This window comes from Hypanus sabinus, chromosome 14 (assembly GCF_030144855.1).
Source record: "Hypanus sabinus isolate sHypSab1 chromosome 14, sHypSab1.hap1, whole genome shotgun sequence".
Lineage (NCBI taxonomy): Eukaryota > Metazoa > Chordata > Chondrichthyes > Myliobatiformes > Dasyatidae > Hypanus > Hypanus sabinus.
In genome coordinates, this window is record NC_082719.1 from 1,637,546 (window position 1) to 1,659,280 (window position 21,735).

Here is a 21,735-nt window from a genome sequence, read left to right on the forward strand (position 1 = left end):
ACCGATTGCAGGGAATCCTCAAGGGTGAAGGTGAACAGCCGGAAGTGGTAGTGCATGTTGGCACAAATGACATCGGAAAGAAGAGGAAGGACATTCTGCAGCAGGACTTCAGAGAACTCGGAAGAAGGCTGAAAAGCAGGACTTCCAGGGTGGTTATCTCTGGTTTGCTTCCAGTTCCTCGTGCTGGAGAGGGCAGGAACAGGGAGATAATGGATCTGAATGTGTGGCTGAGGAACTGGTGCAGGAAGCAAGGATTTACATTCTTGGACCACTGGGATCTGTTTTGGGGTAAGGATGAATTGTACAAAAGGGACGGGTTGCACCTTAATAGACAGGGGACCAGCATTCTGGCAGACAGGTTTGTCACTGCAACATGGATGTGTTTAAACTAAGTAGTGGGGGGGGATGAACTGGAAATATAAGGATGGAGTTAAAGGGAAAGTGAAAATAAGTTAAAAAGGACAACAGAATCAATGGAGTAGAAAGCTCAAGAAGAGATCATACAGTATGGCCTAGTGAAATAGGAATTGATATGAAAAGAGAGGGGAGCAACAAATTAAAAGTATTATATACGAATGCACGAAGTATAAGGAATAAAGTGGATGAGCTTGAGGCTCAGTTGGAAATTGGCAAGAACGATGTTGTGGGAATAACAGAGACATGGCTTCAAGCAGACAGGACCTGGGAAATGAATATTCAAGGATATACATCTTATCGAAAGGACAGACTGACTGGCAGAGGGGGTGGGGTGGCTCTGTTGGTGAGGAATGATATTCGGTCCCTTGCGAGGGGGGGGGGGGGACATAAAATCAGGGGATGTAGAGTCAGTATGGATAGAACTGAGAAATTCTAAGGGTAGAAAGACCCTAATGGGAGTTATCTACAGGCCCCCAAACAGCAGTCTGGATGTAGGGTGTAAGTTGAATGAAGAGTTAAAATTGGCATGTCACAAAGGTAATGATACAGTTGTCATGGGGGATTTCAACATGCTGGTAGACTGGGAGAATCAGAATGGTACTGGACCCCAAGAAAGAGAGTTTGTGGAGTGCCTCTGAGATGGATTCTTAGAACAGCTTATACTGGAGCCTACCAGGGAGAAGGCAATTCTAGATTTAGTGTTGTGCATTGAACCGGATTTGATCAGGGACCTCAAGGTAAAGGAACCATTAGGAGGTAGTGACCATAATATGATATGTTTTAACCTACAATTTGAGAAGGAGAAGGGAAAATCAGATGTGTCAATATTACAGTTGAACAAAGGGAACTATGGAGCTATGAGGGAGGAGCTGGCCAAAGTTCAATGGAACAATACCTTAGCAGGGAAGACAGTGGAACGACAATGGCAGGTATTTCTGGGTATAATGCAGAAGGTGCAGGATCGGTTCATTCCAAAGAGGAAGAAAGATCCTAAGGGGAGTAAGGGGCGGCCGTGGCTGACAAGGGAAGTAAAGGACAGTATAAAAATAAAAGAGAAGTATAACATAGCAAAGATGAGTGGGAATCCGGAGGACTGGGAAGCTTTTAAAGAGCAACAGAAGATAACAAAAAAGGCAATACGCCAAGAAAAAATGAGGTACAAAGGTAAATTAGCCAAGAATATAAAGGAGGATAGTAAAAGCTACTTTAGGTGTGTGAATAGCAAAAAAAATAGTTAAGACCAAAATTGGGCCATTGAAGACAGAAACAGGTGAATTTATTATGGGGAACAAGGAAATGGCAGGCAAGTTGAACAGGTACTTTGGATCTGTCTTCACTAGGGAAGAGACAATCTCCCAGACGTAATAGTGGCCAAAGGAACTAGGGTAAAGGATGAACTGAAGGAAATTTATATTAGGCAAGAAACAGTGTTGGATAGACTGTTGAGTCTGAAGGCTGATAAATCCCTGGGACCTGATGGTCTGCATCCCAGGGTACTTAAAGAGGTGGCTCTAGAAATTGTGGATGCATTGGTAATCATTTTCCAATGTTCTATAGATTCAGGAACAGTTCCTGCTGATTGGAGGGTGGCTAATGTTGTCCCACTTTTCAAGAAAGGAGGGAGAGAGAAAACAGGGAATTATAGACCGGTTAGCCTGATGTCAGTGGTGGGAAAGATGCTGGAGTCAATTATAAAAGAGGAAATTATGACACATTTGGATAGCAGTAGAAGGATCAGTCCAAGTCAGCATAGATTTACGAAGGGAAAATCATGCTTGACTAATTTTCTGGAGTTTTTTTGAGGATGTAACTATGAAAATGGACAAGGGAGAGCCAGTGGATGTAGTGTACCTGGACTTCCAGAAAGCTTTTGATGAAGTCCCACATAGGAGATTAGTGGGCAAAATTAGGGCACATGGTATTGAGGGCAGAGTACTGACATGGATTGAAAATTGGCTGGCTGATGGGAAACAAAGAGTAGCGATTAACGGGTCCCTTTCGGAATGGCAGGCTGAGACCAGTGGGGTACCGCAAGGTTTGGTGCTGGGACCGCAGCTGTTTACGATATATATTAATTATTTAGATGAAGGGATTAAAAGTAACATTAGCAAATTTGCTGCTGACACAAAGCTGGGTGGCAATGTGAAATGTCAGGAGGATGTTATGAGAATGCAGGGTGACTTGGACAGGTTGGGTGAGTGGGCAAATGTATGGCAGATGCAGTTTAATGTGGATAAATGTGAGGTATTCTACTTTGGTGGCAAGAACAGGAGGGCAGATAACTATCTAAAAGGAGTCAAGTTAGGAAAAGGGGAATTTCAACGAGATCTAGGTGTTCTTGTACATCTGTCAATGAAAGCAACCATGCAGGTACAGCAGGAAGTGAAGAAAGCCAATGGCATGCTGGCCTTTATAACAAGAGGAATTGAGTATAGGAGTAAAGAGGTCCTTCTGCAGCTGTATAGGGCCCTGGTGAGTACACCTGGAGTATTGTGTGCAGTTTTGGTCTCCAAATTTGAGGAAGGACATTCTTGTTATTGAGGGAGTGCAACGTAGGTTCACGAGGTTAATTCCCGGAATGGCAGGACTGTCATATGTTGAAAGATTGGAGCGACTGGGCTTGTACACACTGGAATTTAGGATGAGAGGGGATCTGATTGAAACATATAAGATTATTAAGGGATTGGACACGCTGGAGGCAGGAAGCATGTTCCCGCTGATGGGTGAGTCCAGAACTAGAGGCCACAGTTTAAGAATAAGGGGGTAGACCATTTAGATCAGAGATGCGGAAAAACTTTTTCACCCAGAGAGTGGTGGATATGTGGAATGCTCTGCCCCAGAAGGCAGTGGAGGCCAAGTCTCTGGATGCATTCAAGAGAGAGTTAGATAGAGCTCTTACAGATTGCGGGGTCAAGGGATATGGGGAGAGGGCAGGAACTGGGGTACTGATTGTGTATGATCAGCCACGATCACAGTGAATGGCGGAGCTGGCTAGAAGGGCCAAATGGCCTACTCCTGCACCAACTGTCTATTGTCTGTTCTGAAATTGTTAGGTTGCATTCAAGAAAACAATGAAATAGCGCACCACCGTCTGATAGTGTTTTCAGAAGTCTCCGGTTACCCCGTCCACACTGATCCGGCCAATCCAGCGTTTTCAAAAATACACACATTGGAGAATGTTTCTGAAAAGCTCCAGTTTCGGGGGACGAAAACGCTATTTTAGTGAGGACGAAGGGTAAAAACGAAGAGAAAAAGATTCAGTTACGGATTTATCTGGTGTAGTGTGGACATAGCCTCAGACAACTTAAAATGTTTTTTAGATGTTTGACATCTGCAACTTTATACCTATTGTATAGAGCACTTTCTAATCAGTCCTTTCTCACAAGTTCCTTCCCACCACCTCCACAGTTTAGGTGATTCTTGACACACCCTCCTATATTTGTTATTTTGTTATTGTTTGGTCTGGGTGCACTCTATTTCCACTTTTTGTTTCAAAAGTGTCCCCAAATATCTACAAATAGACCATATTTCCACTCAAAGTTACAGGGCAGAAACAGGCCTAAAAGCCTATGATGTAATGCCAAATTGATTACGCTAATAACAACTAATTCCTTCTTTCTGCACTATGTCCATATCACCTCTGTTTTCTGCATATACAGTACATATGCCTCTCTAAGAATTCTTTACAAACATCCACCCTTTAGCACATTCTAGGCATCTACCATTCCCTCTGTGTAAAAAAAATAGTCCACACATCTCATTTGAACTTACCCGCTCTCACCTTAAATGCATACTCTTTGGTATTAGATATTTCAACCCAAGGAAATGGATACCAGTTGTCTATCTTACCAGTAGCTCTCACAATTTTATAAACTTCTATCACATCTCCCCTCAGCCTCTGCCACTCCAGAGAAAACAACCCAAGTTTGTCTAACCTTGCCTTAAAGCACATGTCCTCTAATCCAGGTAACATCCTGATAAACCTCTCCTGAATCTCTCCATAGCCTTCACATCGTTCCAATAATAGAACATCCTGAAACGAAATCCAACACTGAAGATGTGACCAAAACAGGATTTTGTAAAACTGCAACATCCTGGTTCTTGAATTCAGTGCCTTGAGTAATAAAGGCAAGCATGTCATTTATCTCCTTTACTATCCTGTTAACATTCAGGAATCTCTAGATATGGATCTCAAAGTCCTTCTGTATGTCAACACTGTTAAGGGTCCTGCCATTAACTGTGTACTTCCCCTGCACATCTGATCTCCCAAAGGGCAATATCTTACACATGGCTTGATTAAACTTCATCTGCCATTTCTCCACTCATATCTGTAATTGGTTTAGATTCCGCTATATCTTTTGGCAACTTCCTACACTATCCACAATGCCACCAATGTTTGTGTCATCTGCAAATTTTGTAATCCATAAAGATGTCAAACAGCAGAGAACCCAGTATGGATCCCTGCAGAACACCAATAATCACAGACATCCAGGCAGGAAATGTCCATCAACATCTACCCTGTGTCTACTATTTGCAAGGGAGTTCTGAACCCATACATCTTAATCTTCTGGATGAACCTGCCATCAGGGACCTTGCTGAATGTCAAACTAAATTCCATGTGGACAACATCCATGGCTCTTCCCTTACTGATCACTTTAATCACCTACGCAAAAAATTCAATCGTTAGTAAGGCGTGACCTGCCCTGCACAAAACTATGCTGACTGCCCCTAATTAGGCCATCGTTTTCTAAATGCTCATAAATTCTATTCCATGAATCCACTTTAGCTCTCTGAACATTTATCTTCCACTTTCTCTCCAAAATCCAGAGGACACTATTCTGTGCTGGTTACTTTAGATCTGTGAGGCAACCTTTGTCTAATAGCTTTCTTTTGCTCTTCTCCTTCATGCTGACCTTTCTTCATGGTTTTAAACCCTTTAGTTTACATTACCAAAAATGGACTCAAAATTCCTCAACTAAAATTGCCCAAGCCTTTCCCTTTGTCTCTATGTATGGATCATTCTGAGGTTACAGAATTATGGACAGTGTAATTATGGATTACTTAAAATGAGAACAAGCCTTCAGGAAATAAAACCTGTACAGACTTTAACTTCTAACTGATACTTTGTGGCTATTGAAACTAATTGTTTGGGTGTGGGAAATTGAATCACTCCCATTGAAACTACATAGGAAACACAGTAGATGAATGCTCCTGCTTTTAGCACATTGTTAAAGGTGTGTCCCTGCCATTTAATGCAAGTTCAGGACAGATCTGTTTTGTCACTTAACTTTCTGGTTCATGGAGCCATCCTTTAACAGTGTAACAAAAGGGGTATATTTTGGGTGTATGGCTTTCAAAACGTGCACCAATATTGACTATTCAAAGGACTCCTTCCGCTAGTTGGGATGTGCTGCCATTGTAAATATGTAATTCTATAAATTTACCTGACTATATTGAAACTGAAATCTTTTAATATCTTTGTACTGAAGTACAAAACATCTCAGGAGAGTGAGAGTCTCCTGGAGGTCTGCTGTGCGAATAAACTACATTTCCCAGTTACAGTTCCCACATGGCTCAATTTTAATCAGTGGTGCCTCTTCCCTCAAACATTAGTATCAATAAAATCTTTCACAACCCTTCTGTATCTATTTTCTTATTCATAAATACAATGCAATAATATATCTCAAATTATATTAATAGTGACAAGCAAATATGCATGAAATTGTGGTTTACTCAGTGTCTAATGTGGAATCTAAAAAGCAGCCATAAGTTAATAAGCCCAACCTGTCATGCTAACTTTTTTTTTGACCACACTTTAATTTCATTAGCTCAGAATTTCCAAAGTCCTTTTAGTCATATAATTCAAGTTATGTTTACTTTGTTCTTTCTGTTGTTTAGCAGGGATTCTATTGTTTTTTACCCCCAAAAATACAATTGGGTTATGGGCAAGCAGAAAGCTTCTTCATTGCCGAATCAGCCTGCTGGCTGATTAAACTTTGCTTATCCTCTGAAGAAAAACAATCCAGCATTTACAAAACAATGTGAATGCTTCATGTTTCCGAGAAGATTGAAAGGAGTTTGTGCACATCTTTTCTGGTAATTTGAAAACTCAAATTTTCCAACAAGATTACATGTTTTCTGACAGGTTGAATAATAGCCTGGTATGGAAACTCTCATGTATAGGAACGTAAGAGGCTGCAGAGAGTGGTGAACTCAGCCAATTTCATCATAGGTACAATCTCTGCCCATTATTGAGGATATCTACAAGACGAAGGTAGCATCTATTACCAGATTCTACCATAATCAGGCAATGCCCTCTTCTCAGTGCTGCTTGCAAATGGTACAGAAGCCTGAAGACTCGCTCGCATGTCAAGCTTCAACAACAGGTTTTTACCTACTGCCATCAGGTTCTTGAACTGATCTGAAAAACTTTGACACTACCTTGGATTATTTCTTCCCTCTCACTCAAGCCTACACTAGTATTATGTTTATTTTGTGTTTTATTAATATACGGGTATAATTTATGCTAGTTTAAGATTATGCCAATTTACATTCATCCTCACCTTGAAATGTATTGTGCTAATCTGCTAAAAGCAAATTTTTAAGGGCATTTATATCCTGTGTTATTAGCCAATGATAATCAACTTCATCTTGAAACATTAGGAAACTGGCACCCACTGCTTGGTAATGAGAACAGATGTGAAGATTTCTGTGAAGTCCAATTTAAAAGAGCATAATAAAATTAAACTCTTTCAAAGAATATGAATTTATTTCCTTCCCGTCATACTAAATGGTGGTGAGGAGAAAGATCACAATGCAAAGGACAAATTTAAATATTTTTAAATGCATGAACATAAGTATGTCTGGCTTCAAGAGATTAGACAACTTTAGCCTTAACTGCATTTGGAACAATTCCTCAAAATAAAAGGATAAAAGGCACCTGATTCAATGACGCTTAATGCTCACCTGATTCAGAGGCATTTTATAATCGGCTCCCCAATACAAAGTCATACCGAGCGAATACACATGCATCTGCAAAAACAAATCCAGATCAAAACAATTTACGCATCATGTAGCTGAGGAATAAAGCATATCTTTTGGGTACAAAGAAAGATTCAAGCATTTAGAATACTCCGCGCTTGCTAGTCATTGCTTTTAACAATTCTTTTTACTGATTACACCAAGATTTCCAACAAAAATGTTGCAACAAAATGGCCCACAGAATACATGTTTACATTGCCATTTAGGAGCATTGCCATGTTTTGACCAGATTACTTTAACAACATAGTAAGAAGTCAAAAATTGTTTTATAGGGGAAATGCTTTTCACAAAACATTAATTCAAAGTTCAAAGTTTGAAGTAAATTTATTATCGAAGTATATTTTTGTGAAAACTGTGTGATGGTTTCTTTTGAACTTATAGTCTTTTAACATCTTTGGACTATTTTAACCATGCCCATGGTCTGTTTTTTTTAAATCAATTATGCTATTGTTTGCGCTATTGTAACTAAGTGGTTTTGTGCAGGTCTTGTAGCTTTAGTTTTTGGTCTTGTTTTGTCTGGTGGATTTGGAGCTCCTTTCCAGGGAACATGCTAAGATGGTAGTGCGATATTAATACGCAGCAGCCTCTCCAGACTCTGGATTAGGGATTGCCAAACGTTATGTGGATTTTCTGGTGTAGTCTGTTTTGTCATATGCTTTTGTGATATCATTCTGGGGGAACGTTGTCTCATTTTTTAACTGCATTGCATTGGTGGTTTCTAAATGACAATAAACCGAATCTGAATCTGAATTGTCACCGTATACAACCCTGAGATTCATCTTCATGTGGACATACTCCATAAACACAATAACTGTAAAAGAATCAAACAGTGTGCAAAAGACTACAAACTGTGCAAATACAAAGAAAAAAAGAATAATAAATAAATAAATGATGAATAAATGGCTGAATAAACAAACAAATAAATAAGCAAGCAATAAATATTGAGAACATGAGAAGAAGAGTCATTGAAAGTGAGTCCATAGGAATGAGATCAATTCAGTGATGGAACAAGTGAAGTTGAATGAAGTTATCCCCTCTGGTTCAAGAGACTAATGGTTGAGGGTTAATAACTATTCCAGAACCCAGTAGTGAGAATCCTGAGGCTCCTGCATCTTCTTCCTAATGGCAGTAGTGGGAAGAGAGCATGACTCGGGTGATGTGTAGATGTGCTCAGTGGAGGAGAGTGCTTTATCCATGTTGGACTGGGTTGTATCCACTACTTCTTGTAAGATTTTCCACTCATGTGTTTCCATACCAGTAGTGTTGCATCCTGGCAATATACTCTCCACCACACATCTATAGAAATTTATCAAAGTTTTAGGTGACATGCCAAATCTTTGCAAACTCCTAAGGAAGTAGTGGCGCTGCTGTGCTTTCTACATAATTGCACGTATGTGCTGGGTTCAGGATAGGTCCTCTGAAATGGTAACACTGAGAAACTTCCCTCTCCACCTCGGATCCCCTGATGAGGACTGGTCCATGGTCCTCCAGCTTGCTCCTCCTGCAGTTAATCATCAGCTCCTCGGTCTCATTGACAGAGAGGTTGTTGTTATGGTGCCATTCAGCCAGATTTTCAATCTCCCTCCTATATGCTGATTAATCTCCATCTTTGATTCAGCCAACGACAGTGGCGATATCAGAAAACTTAAAGATGATATTGGAGCTGTGCTTATCCACATATTCGTAATGTGTAAAGTGAGTAGAGCTGGGGGATAAGCACACAGCCTGGTGGCGCACCGTGCTGATGGAGGTTGTGGAAGAGATGTTGTTGCCAATCTGATCTGACTGGCAATCCAGGTTCCCATTGCACAAGAGGCATCGAGGTCAATGCCTTGAAGCTAATTGATTAGTTCTGAGGGGACAATTGTATTGAATGCTGAGCTGTAATTGATAAAGAGCATCTTGATATATGCACTATTGCTGTCTTTTGTTCCAGGGTTGAGAAAAGAGCCAATGAAATTACATCTGCTGTGGACGTGCTGTGCTGCTAGGCAAATTGGAGCAGATCCAAGTCACTTCTCAGGCAGGAATTGATATGTTTCATCATTAACCTCTCAAAACGCTTCATCACTGTATATATAAGTGCTACTGGGTGATAGTCATTGAGGCAGGTTACCACAATTTTCTTAACAACCCATATAATTGAAGCAGATGGCAGAAGCAGAGGGTTAAAGGTCTCAGTGAACACCACAGCCCGTTGATCAGCATATGCCTTCAATGCTCGGTTAGGTATCACATCTGTGCTAAATGCTCTTTGTGAGTTTCCTCCCTCAATCACCCAGACTCTGACATATGATGGGACGTGGGAGTCTTTGTGCAGGATTCCCTAAAGGTTAACTTGCAGGTTAAGTCAGAACGAAGGAAGGTAAATGCAAGGTTAGCATTCATTTCCAGACAACTAGAATATGAAAGCAAGGATGTAATGCTGAGGCTTTATAAGGCATTGGTCAGACCACATTTGGAGTATTGTGAGCAGTTTTGGGCTCCATATCTAAGAAAGGATGTGGGGGCATTGGAGAGGGTCCAGGGGCAGTTACAAGAATAATCCCAGGAATGAAAGGGTCAACATATGAAGAGCATTTGATGGCTTTAGGCCTGTACTTGTTGGACTTTAGAAGAATGGGGGCTGGAATCTCATTGAAACTTAACAAATATGGAAAGGCCTAGAAGGAGTGGGTGTGAAGAGGATGTTTCCAATAGTGGGAGAGTCTAGGGCCAGGGGGCACAGACTCAGAATAGAAAGACATCCTTTCAGAACACTCTTAGCTACAGTGTGGTGAATTGGCAGAATTCACTGCCAGAGGTGCCTATGCAGGCCAAGCAACTGGGTACAGTTAAAGTGGAGCTTGATAGGTACTTAATGAGTAAGGGTGTCAAAGATTACAGGTAGAAAGCTGAAGAATAAGTTGGAGAGGGAAAATAAATCAGCCATGATCAAACAGGCTGAATGGCCTAATTATGGTCTTATGTTCTTCCAATTTCCACTGCTAAACCTGGTAAACTTTCTGTTCCCTCTCTGACCTTCCTTCTCCTTTAGTCTCATGCATGGGCCTTTGACATCTGCCACGGGTCTCAAATCTCTCATAATTCTGACCCTACAGTCTTCCAGTTTTCCTTTCCCCACCACTTCCCAAGCCAGCCTCCACCTCCGCTCCCCTGTTTACAGTCTGATCCTAAAGATCAGTCCACCTTGTAGTCAGACAGCCTGGCTGTCTTGGACAAGAAACCAAGATAAGATATGCAAATTAGGCCCTACCAATACATTCAGTAGGATACGTAGGATAAACCTTTCAACTTCAAGACAGAAATTCCTAATTACCCATTCCGTCATAGCTTAGAGTCCAAGGAACTGCTCAGTCAGAAGTTTACAGTGTAATAGGGAAGCAAAGTTCTGCAGCTAACTGTATCAATGCATCACTAACATATTTTGAAGCATAATTTTAATTTGGAGCTTTTGATTATTTCCCAAAATGCACTCTCAGTGGTGATGCTACCCTGACAGTTACTTAAACTTCAAAGCTACATGAATTAATTCATGAAACAGATACAACTATTATTGAAAATCAGTGTTCCACTGGGTGGTCAATAATTTTAAACACACATTGCCTAAAACAGTTCACTTAAGTACAGAGTTAAGTTTTGCTTAACTAGTCATGTAATAATGGTTTTTTTAAATATAATATGCAACTCATTACATAAAGCATTGATCTTAGCCACACACACACAATACTGAAACGTAATGCTTTCGCTCCATTCACATTTGGGCTTTTTTGACATGGTTTTTGACGACATCCACGTGGATCCTCAGAAGACACAGCTGATAGATTAGTCCCATACCTTCTCAACATCAGACAGAGAAGTCAGAGCCTGATTCTGCAAAACCTCAGGGGCTGTAAATGCTCGCAGATCTTGGTTGGAAACCATTTCATCAGTGTAAGAAATATTGCCGGAGGGTAACAACAACAGAGACCACGGAGAAATGATAAAACCTAGAGCCATAGGATCAGCTGCGGAGAAATGAAAACACAAAAACGTTACTTAGATATTCTCATCCTTCGCGCCCCAATACCCCAGGCCCTTGTTAATGTATGCTATCTGATCAAAACATCAGAGATTGTATATTGTTGTTCCTGAGAGAAGGAGAGATGGAGATGTACTGTACTGCAACAGACACTTTGAATTATGATGGTCATCTTTCAAATATCAAAGTTGACATCTGACACATTACCATACAATTGTTCTTAGGCCATTTGAAATTACCCAGTGTTTTGTTTTAAATCACAAAAGATTTGTTCATGCACATCTGTGATCCCTTCAGTTCCTCTACATTACTTAAAAACTTAATTTTGTCTTTCTGCATTTTGTCAGTTCTCCTTTGTGTTAACCACAACAAACAATTCTATGCTGATGAATTTTTTGAGCTGTATTTCTGAAAGAATCTATTTAATATACATGTGGTGAACGATAGTGATCCCAGCACTAATCATTTCAGACCACTAAATTTCATCAAATTCCTGCTGTGCTTTGTGGTTAGTGATTTGTCCTCATGTTCTAAGCTTAGTTTGCCTTCTACAGATAATAAGCTATATCATTGTTATAAACAATATTATTTCTTCACCCTGCACTACCAGGGAGCTACAGCCATTCAAAACAGAAAAAAAAAGAAAATTAGAACAAAATGTCTAGAAAAACTTGCTTCAAAATATTAGTGTGATTTTTTTCCTCTTAAGGGATTTTAGTATATTTAGTGATTTATGATGGGTATATAAACAACAAGACAGAACACTAGCAAAACAATTAAGAACATCTTCTCTTGCTTGTATTAAGAATATTTTGAATACACATATTATAATTAAGTAAAGATACACTAAGAACCCTTAAGGGAAGATAATCATACTTAAGATTTTGAAGAAAATACAAATTATAATATTACTATCGTGTTCCCAACTACTACAGATTCCAACTCCTTAAATAAAATAAAATAAAACTATTGTTAATTTGTCATCCATGTAAAATCTAATTTCTACACGTCATTATTGCATACATGTAATGTTCATATCTTGTTACTTGTATGCAAATACATATAACTGGGATCCAAGAAATTAATCTACTCCATTTTGGCAAACAAGCCATCAGAACTACCATGAAATAGTCTGAAAAACTCTCAGACTGTAGTCGTGCGCAACGCGCTACTAAAGAAACACACGGAGGCAGCGAGAGCTGAACTCAGAATGCCTTTACTGATTCAACATTGCGCGCTTAAATCTCCCCTCCCATGGGCCCCTGCGACCCACTGGGCAGATGTGACGTCAGACTGTCCCCGGAAGATCCGCCCCGAGCGGGTAGTTCTAAACGTGCTACCGCATGTCTGCCCGCGGCTCCCGATGGCGGTTCGAGTCCAGCGTCTGCGGGCCACCACACCCCCCCCCCCCCCCCAGAAACGTCCATCCGGGGAGTGGAGCCCCCAGTCTGTGTGGCTTGCCTGGGTGGCCGGCCTCGCCGGCGCGGTGCGGGTACCCTCACAGGTTGCTCAATGTCCAAGCGTCGGTTTGAGGCGGTCCACTGTAAGTCTTTTCCCGGGCCACCCACCTCCACGACACAAGTGGTTCCGTTGTGCCGGATCACCTTGAAGGGTCCTTCGTACGGCTGCTGCATGCCCCGGCGAGAAAAAACATAGTCTCGGAGGTCTTTAGAGGTGAAGGATGGCGTGGGACCATGCCTGGAGGTCGGGACTGGTGCCAGGGTCCCTACCTTGTCCCGTAGCCTCGGTAGCACCGCTGCTGGAGTTTCTTCCGAACCTCGGACCTCTGGTACGAACTTGCCTGGGAACGTCAAGGGGGCCCCGTAGACCAATTCCGCTGAGGAGGTGCCCAGGTCCTCCCTGGGGGCTGTGAGGATGCCCAGTAGAACCCAGGGGAGCCCCTGAGGCGTGCCATCAGGGCCGACTTGAGATGCCGGTGGAATCGCTCTACCAGACCATTGAACTGGGGATGGTACGCCGTGGTGTGATGCAGCTGAGTGTCCGGGAGCTGTGCCAGTGCTGTCCACAAACCAGACGTGAACTGCGCCCCTCGGTCGGAGGTGATGTCCATTGGGAGGCCGAACCTGGCGATCCAGTTTGCAATGAGCGTCCTGGCGCAGGACTCAGTGGACGTGTCTGCGAGCGGTACGGCTTCTGGCCATCTGGTGAACCTGTCTACCATGGTAAAGATATACCTGGCGCCTCGGGAGACGGGCAGGGGGCCGACGATGTCCACGTGGATGTGTTGGAACCTCCTTTGCGTCGGCTGGAACTGCTGGAGGGAGCCTTCACGTGCCGCTGGACTTTAGCGGTCTGGCAGTGTACACAGGTCCTGGCCCAGTGTCCGACCTATTTGTGCAAACCGTGCTGTCTGCTACCAGCTTGATGGATACCCGGATGGATGTGTGGGTCAGGTCGTGCAGCGTGTTGAACACCCAGCGCTTCCACGCCGCTGGAACCACGGGTCGGGGTTTGCCGGTAGACACGTCGCACAGGAGTCGATCCGCTGCTGGGCCGAAGGAGACATCCTCCAACTGGAGCCCCGAAACGGCGGTGCGGTAAGCCGGGATCTCGGTGTCCGACCGTTGTGCTTCCACCAGTGCTGAGTAGTCTATTCCTGAGGACGATATGCCTACAGGTGAGGCGAGACGGTGTGTCGGCGACAACGTTGTTCTTCCCTGCAATGTGGCGGATGTCCGTGGTGAATTCTAAAATAAAGGATAGGTGCCTCTGCTGCCGAGCTGACCATGGGTCCAATACCTTGGCCAGTGCGAAGGTGAGGGGCTTGTGGTCCGTATACACAGTGAACTCCCTTCCCTCGAGGAAGTACCGGAAATGCCGGACAGCCAGGTAGGGCGCTAGCAATTCTCTGTCAAAAGCCCTGTACTTCACCTCTGGTGGCCGCAGGTGCCGGCTGAAGAAAGCGAGTGGTCGCCACTGGCCCTCGATGAGCTGCTCCAGGACTCCGCCGACTGCCGTGTCGGAAGCGTCGACTGTGAGTACCGTGGGTACATCAAATCTCGGGCGCACTAGGAGGGCCGCCTTTACCAGGGCCTCCTTGGCCTGCTCGAACGCCTCCGTGCACTCCGCATCCCATGCCACTTCTTTGGCCTTGTCGGCCATCAGGCAGAACAAGGGTCTCATGATGCGTGCCACCGCCGGCACGAACCGATGATAAAAGTTGTCCATCCCGACATACCCCTGCAGGCCCTGGACCGTGCTGGGCCTGGGGAACTGGCGGATGGCCTGGACCTTGTCTGGTAGGGGAACTGCGCCATCTCGGTTGACTCTGTGGCCCAAGTCGATCTCCATCAACCTGAACTGGAACTTCGCCGGATAGATTGCCAGTCCGTGGTCGCTCAGGCGTTGGCAGAGCTCGCACAAATGTGCCACGTGCTCTTGGTGCGAACGGCTGACCACCAGGATATCATCCAAGTAAATGAAAACCAAATCCAGGCAACATCCCACTGAGTCCATGAGCTTTTGGAAAGTTCAGGCTGCATTCTTGAGACCGAAAGGCATCCTCAGGAATTGGAAAAGCCGAACGGGGTGATGAGGGCTGTCTTGGGCACGTCGTCGGGGTGCACTGGGATCTGATGGCATCCCCTGACCAGGTTGATTTTCGAGAAGATGGTCGCTCCATGCAGGTTCTCCGTGAAGTCCGGGATGTGGGGTACTGGGTACCTATCAGCAGTTGTGGCGTCGTTGAGCCTTCTGTAGTCTCCGCAGAGCCTCCATCCTCCTGCGGACTTGGGCACCATGTGAAGTGGGGATGCCCACGGGCTGAGCGGCATAGGATTCCCTTCTCTTCCATCTTACGGAACTCCTCCTTGGTGAGATGGAGCTTATCGGGAGGGAGCCTGCGAGCTCCGGCCTGCAGCGGCTGCCCTTGTGTGGGGATGTGGTGCTGCACGCCATGCTTGGGGTCGGCCGTGGAGAACTGCTGGGTGACTATGGAGGGGAATTCTGCCAACTCCCTGGCGAATTCGTTACCCGAGAGGGTCACGGAATCCAGGTGGAGGGCCGCTAGCTTGGCTTCTCTGAGCTGGAAAGTCTGGAACGTCTCAGCGTGGATCAAACTCCGGCCTTTTAGGTCGACCAGGAGACAGTTGGCTCGTAGGAAATGTGCCCCTAGTAGTGGCTGTGACACCGCTGCCAACGTGAAAGTCCAAGTGAAACAGCTGGACCTGAAATGCAGTGCGATAGTTTGTCCGTCCGAATACTGTTGCCATTTGCAGCGATGAGTTCGGGGCCTGGGACCGCGTTACCAGTGTCCATGTTCGGGGGGGAGGGGGGAGTACGCTGACCTCGGCCCCGGTGTCTATCAGGAAGCGCCGCCCGGTGTGTTGGTCCCCGAGGTACAGGAGGCTGTCTCGGTGGCCAGCCGCCGTAGCCATTAGTGACGGCTGGCCCCAGTGTTTCCCGGAAAAGCACATGGTGGACGGCAGCGTCACATGTCTGAGCCCCATCTTTGGTGATAGAAACACCATTGTTCCGAACTTTCATCTTTTTCCCCCATGGGTTGCGACGGCTTTGGTTGTGGGGCCTGAGCTTTGGGGCGCACGATTGTAGCTAGGTGAATGGAGGCTGCTCCACATTGCTTGCTCTGCCAAAGGACGTCTGTTTTAGCCGCGACCCTGTGTGGGTTGCTGAAATCCTCACTCGCGAGAAGGAGGCAAATGTCCTCTGGCATTTGCTCGAGGAACAATTGTTCAAATAAAAGGCATGGCTTATGGCCGTTCATGAGCTCAGAAGGCATGCAGTCGCCCAGGCCGTCCATGTGTAGGAGCCGTGTGGCCCGTTCGCGGCGGGAGAGTCCGAAGGTACACTGTCCTCCGTTGGTGGCTGGCGTAGGAAGTCAATGATCCGGCCTGCCGTCTCCTGGTCGAGTGTGTTGGCCACGTAGTAGTACCACGTGGCGTTGGCTGTAATGTCTCTGATACTGAACTGGGCCTCAGCCTGCTCGAACCAAACATGGGGCTGATTGGCCCAGAAAGTCCAGAGCTTCAGAGAGACCGCACTGTGCGAGTCGCTCGAACTCATGGCTGGTCGCTGAGTCGCCGGTTCCAGATGCCATCTGGAACGTCGGGGTCACCAACGTAGTCGTGCACAACGCGCTACTAAAGAAACACATGGAGGCAGAGAACTGAACTCAGAATGCCTTTACTGATTCAAAATCGCATGCTTAAATCTCCCGTCCCATGGGCCCCTTCGACTCGCGGGGCGGACATGACGTCAGACTGTCCCCGGGACATCCACCCCAAGCAGGTAGTTCCAAACGCGCTACTGCATGACCGCCTGCGGCTTCCGATGGCGGTTCGAGGCGCGCATGTGCTGGCCGCTACAAGACTATAAACAAGACAATAAGACATGGGAGACACGGAGCAGAATTAGTCCATTTGGCCCAGAGTCTGCTCTGCCATTCTATCAGGGCTGATCCTTTTTTACCCCTCCTCAGCCCCACTTCCTGGCCTTCCCATAACCATTGATGCTATGTCTAATTAAGAACCTATTAAGCTCTGCCTGAAATACATAGCAGCCTGTGGTGCTAAGTTCCACAAATTCATCGCCCTCTGGCTAAAGAAATTTCTCTGCATCTCTGTTTTAAATTGATGTCCCTCTATCCTGAGGCTGTGCCCTCTTGTCCTAGTCTCCCCCACCATGGACTAGAAATTTAAAAAAAAATCACAGTTTCATCAGATGAGGTTGTCCCTTAAGGAAACCATGCTGACTTTGTGCTGTCTTGTCCTGTGTCACCTACTGCTTCATAACCTCATCCTTAACAATTGACTCCAACATCTTCCCAATCACTGAGGTCAGGCTAACTAATCTATAATTTCATTTCTGCTGCCTTCCTCCTTTCTTAAAGACTGAATGATATTTGCAATTTTCCAGTCCTCTGGCACCATGCCGGAGTCCAGTGATTTTTGAAAGATCATTACTAATGCCTCCACAATGTCTACCTGCTACTTCTTTCAGAACCCTAGGGTGCAGTTCATCTGGCTGGGTGACTTATGTGCCCTTAGGTCTTTCAGCAACAGTTGTGCTGAGCTGCCTGTTAATGTCGCCATGCTCCTGCCACTCATGCCAATGGTTCACGAACCCTAACCAGATATCTTTGGGATGTGGGAGGAAACTGGAGCCCCCCAAGGAAACCCACGTGGCCCTGGGGAAAATGTACAAATTCCTTCCAGATAGCGGTGGGAATTGAGCCCTGATCTTACAGCTGGCCAATGCTCCCTTCTAAGGTGTGCGCCTTCACCCATCTTTTGCTACTGGCACCACACAAAGGAATTTAAACTGGCACAAAAGGTTGTCACCCTCTACCTCAATGGCATGTTAAGGATATTTCATGATTGTACACAATTACAATTCCTTTTCCCGTTTCTGATGTGGATGATGTTGACAACGTGTAGCTTGCAATGATTTGTCTGCAGATTTTAGAACTGTCTTATTTATACTGTTTTTATTGAAGAATTTATTGATTCACTATGTCAAATTCCAAAGAAGTAAAGGATATGAAGCACAAAAAGAACTGCTGGTTCATCGAGGGCGGAATGGTTTAATGAAGACCAATTTGAATGAATCTAAATGAATAACTGATTTGAAAAGCTTGGGAGTGGCTTTGGGCTGGGCGATGAAATCTGGACCCAGAGCTTTTCACAGCAATAATGTCTGGATCCTCGTGCGAGGCACAATGCACTATTTAGATCATTTAAACACCAGCCCAGTTCGAAGGCGAGAGCTGATTTTGCCAGCTCTCCGTGATGTTCCCTCCTCTCTCCAGGGCATGGAGCTTCTTGCTGTTTCGTTGTTGAGTCAATTTAAACACTGGCCCAGATAGACTGAAAAGGCAAGGTGTTGGTCAGGGCAAGAACTGATTTCACTGCAATGGTCATATCCATGGTGCTGAGGCTATGAAAACTGCCCCGGATGCTGTGGCCTGTGCCCGCTAATATGATGAACTGATAAGCGAGGCTGCAGGGTTCGGGGTCTGTGGGCTCAATTTTGGTTCAGAATGCTTGTTCAATTCAAATGTTTGCATGATTTTTATTTATTTTTCTTTCTCCTGCAGATCGGGTGTTGTTTTTTTATTTTTATTCTTTTTTTTAAAAATTGGACTGTTTTGGTTTTCTTGCTTTGTGGTCACCTGTGAACAAGCAAATCTCAAGGTTCTATAATTTATACATTCTTTGATAATTAATGAATCTTGAAGCAGTAGAAACAGCTACACTGAAAGCTTATGAGATCAGGACTGTGCAACCATGAGAAATATTTATGTACAATACACAAACTGAAGTTAGTTGTGTGTATTGCCCTGTTGCAAAAATTGCTCGAGAATTTACAAGTGGAAACTTGAGTTTTTAAAGTATCATTTAGCAAGCAAATCACATATGGATGGTGAGCAAGCACTCTAGCAAGAAAATCCTTCTTGCCCACTGCAGGCCTGCTACGTATGTTTTGTGAGAGTGCAGATGAACAAGAGCAAAAACAATCAAACCGAGAGATCAAAGTTCAAAGTGCTTTGCTAGCTGTTAAGATGAATAGCCCTACATATAAATTTCAGTGTGCACATGTTGTCACTGAGCAAAAAACTGCAGGGTATAAAGATTTTTGCACACTCTGGTCATTACAATTTAGAATGAACTTTGCAGCTAGTGCTGTAAAGTGATGCACTAACTGCTAGGCTACAGTGCACCCCTCCTGTACATTAAAATATAATTGAGATTGCAAATTGTATATAATAATATGTCTATAGTTTAAAATTACAGGGGTGATTTTTTTTTCCAGGGAATCTCATCCTCTCCAACTAATTACAGATGACGGCTGGCCTGACTACAGTTGGAATCTAGTGTCTGTGCACAAATGACATGACTCCTGGAAAAATCATCATGTATGTTGGCTTACACTTAATTCACCAGTGAAGACAATTGATAAAATTGATAATGGCTAACTATACATTGCTTTGTTCAGGAAACATCCAGCTGGACCCCTTACTCTTCATCTACCATCTGAACCAAGTTCCCTTCCAAAGTGAAACCTGATTATGTAAATTAGCAATGCAGAATTATACATGATCTTTTACATGGGTGTCTGAAAGTATTGCTTGGCCTGAAAACCAGTAAGAGTATTTTACACTTTTTTTTAAAAGTTATCAACTAGACAAATATAAAAACACTGCAAAAGATCAGCTCTCTGACATGCACTATATATTAAAAAAATCAGAAGTTCTCTGAAGTTTCAATCCTGCGTTAAATTATTGTTTGCATTTGGTAGACTACAAATAAACTATACTGCTAATGACTATGATACTAGAAGCAATGCAAGGTAATGGGTGCACCATATCACTGGAAAACTACCCCCACCCACTCAAAGCATGTAGCTTGCCAGACAACTACAAAAGGCACATTGAGGCAGCAGTGAAGATAATTGTCCACACTGTCTTGATGCAATTAGAGTTGTAGAGTGGCACTCAAACAAAGTAGATTATCAATTTAAATGCACAATACAAGGGTCTGTTTGCATTGCTAAATCATTCACACAACAATGCAAATCTTTGATTTCTACATACAGCAGAGCAGAGCGAATTCCACAATTATAGACAGTTTTACCAAGTTAATAAAAACATGTACATTGATCTGCTTTACTTACAAAAATAGGTCTTATTTTAGGTAGCTCCACAGCAGCCTAAGACAATCTGATATATGGCATTATCAAGAAATATTATTGACCTGAAACATTCATAACATTTTCTTCAAAAGTTCAAAGCAAATAAATTATTAAAGTATGTATATGTTACTATACATTTATCTTGAGATTCATTTCCTTGCATTTATAAGAAGAAATACAATAACTTTTATGAAAAACTACATAAACAGACAAAAACTGATAAACAACCAACATGCAAAAGTCAACATATCTTGCAAATAAAAATAAACACGAGAATATGAGTTGTAAAGAGTAATTGAAAATGAGTCTGCGGGGGTGGAGTTTCAAGATGGCGACGTAAACATCTGCCTTTTAGGCGCTCTTAATTTTTTTTAACTATAATCACCCTTTAATCAAATCTTTTCGAACTTAATCATATGAGTTGCTACTTCTGATTAACTTTTTTTTTCCTAAAATAATATTTGATCTAATCTTGTCAAACTTAAAATGGCTACAAGCAAGAAATCGTCTAAGGATCCTTTATCTATCGACATAATTGCTAGCCTTCTGGATGCTAAACTTGCGGGTTTGGAAGGCAGGTTAGAAGGTAAATTGGAAAGTAAACTGGGAAGTTTGGAAAATAAGCTTACCACGAAAATATCTGAACTTGAAGAAGTTGTTAGATCGCTTGAAACTAAATTTCAATCGCAGGCATCAGATATACAGCGGCATGAAGATAAGATCACGACTCTTGAAAAATCAATTTGTGAAAAAGCACGTACAATTGAAGCGTTGGAGAAGATAGAGTCGACTGCTAAAACTATGGATCAGTATAAGTTTAAAATTACTGATCTCGAAAACCGATCTCGCAGACAGAATTTGCGTATCATTGGATTTCCCGAAAAAGTTGAGTCCGGTGATTTAACTGAATTTTTCTCTAAATTATTGTGGGAAATTTTCAGCGATGAAGGTTTGCAAGCTAAACCTGTTATCAATCGCGCTCACAGAGTTGCGAGATTTTCAACTACGAGTGTTAAACCACGAGCGGTGATTGTTCGCCTTCATTATCCTCGTGAGAAAGAGCTTCTAATTCGATTAGCTCGTAAAAAAGGTATGATTTTTCACAACGACAACACATTTCGAATTGTTGAGGATTATTCATACGAAGTAATGAGAGCGAGAATCGCTTTTAAACCAGTGATGGCAGAGATTCACTTGATTGGACTTAAACAAGCTTTAATATATCCAGCGAAGCTTAGAATTGCGCTGAACGACAACAGTCAACAATTTTTCAACACTCCGGAAGAAGCGAAGAAATTTGTTGAAGAATATCGATCTTCTAGTGCGGGGGTCGGCAACCTGCGGCTCCCGAGCCATTTGTGGCTCTTTCACCTCTGTGCTGCGGCTCCCTGTGGCTTTGGGAAATAATTGGTCAGTATTTAATTAAAATGTATTTTATGTTAGTTTGTTAGCTTTTGAAATGTAATTCTAAATTTGAAGATTATGGTGATCTTGTACAATCTAAGTGTGGCGACACATTTCCTGGCACATCCGAAACGGCTCACAATTAGCCAGCATTCCGGCTAAGGGAGATAGCCTACGGGGGT

The 21,735-nt window shown here is 43.5% G+C and overlaps 1 protein-coding gene across 3 annotated transcripts in view; it reads right to left on the reverse strand.

The window, feature by feature from the left end:
- The window catches only part of ptpn13 (protein tyrosine phosphatase non-receptor type 13), a 303,931-nt gene that overhangs the window by 239,705 nt on the left and 42,491 nt on the right, over positions 1–21,735 (reverse strand). For all 3 annotated transcript variants that reach the window (XM_059988683.1, XM_059988682.1, XM_059988681.1), the window contains exons 3-4: positions 11,296–11,465; positions 7,384–7,449 (exon numbers count right to left, since the gene is read on the reverse strand). In XM_059988683.1, the coding sequence (XP_059844666.1) occupies positions 7,384–7,449; positions 11,296–11,465 (236 nt within the window). The remainder of the gene's footprint in view (positions 1–7,383; positions 7,450–11,295; positions 11,466–21,735) is intronic.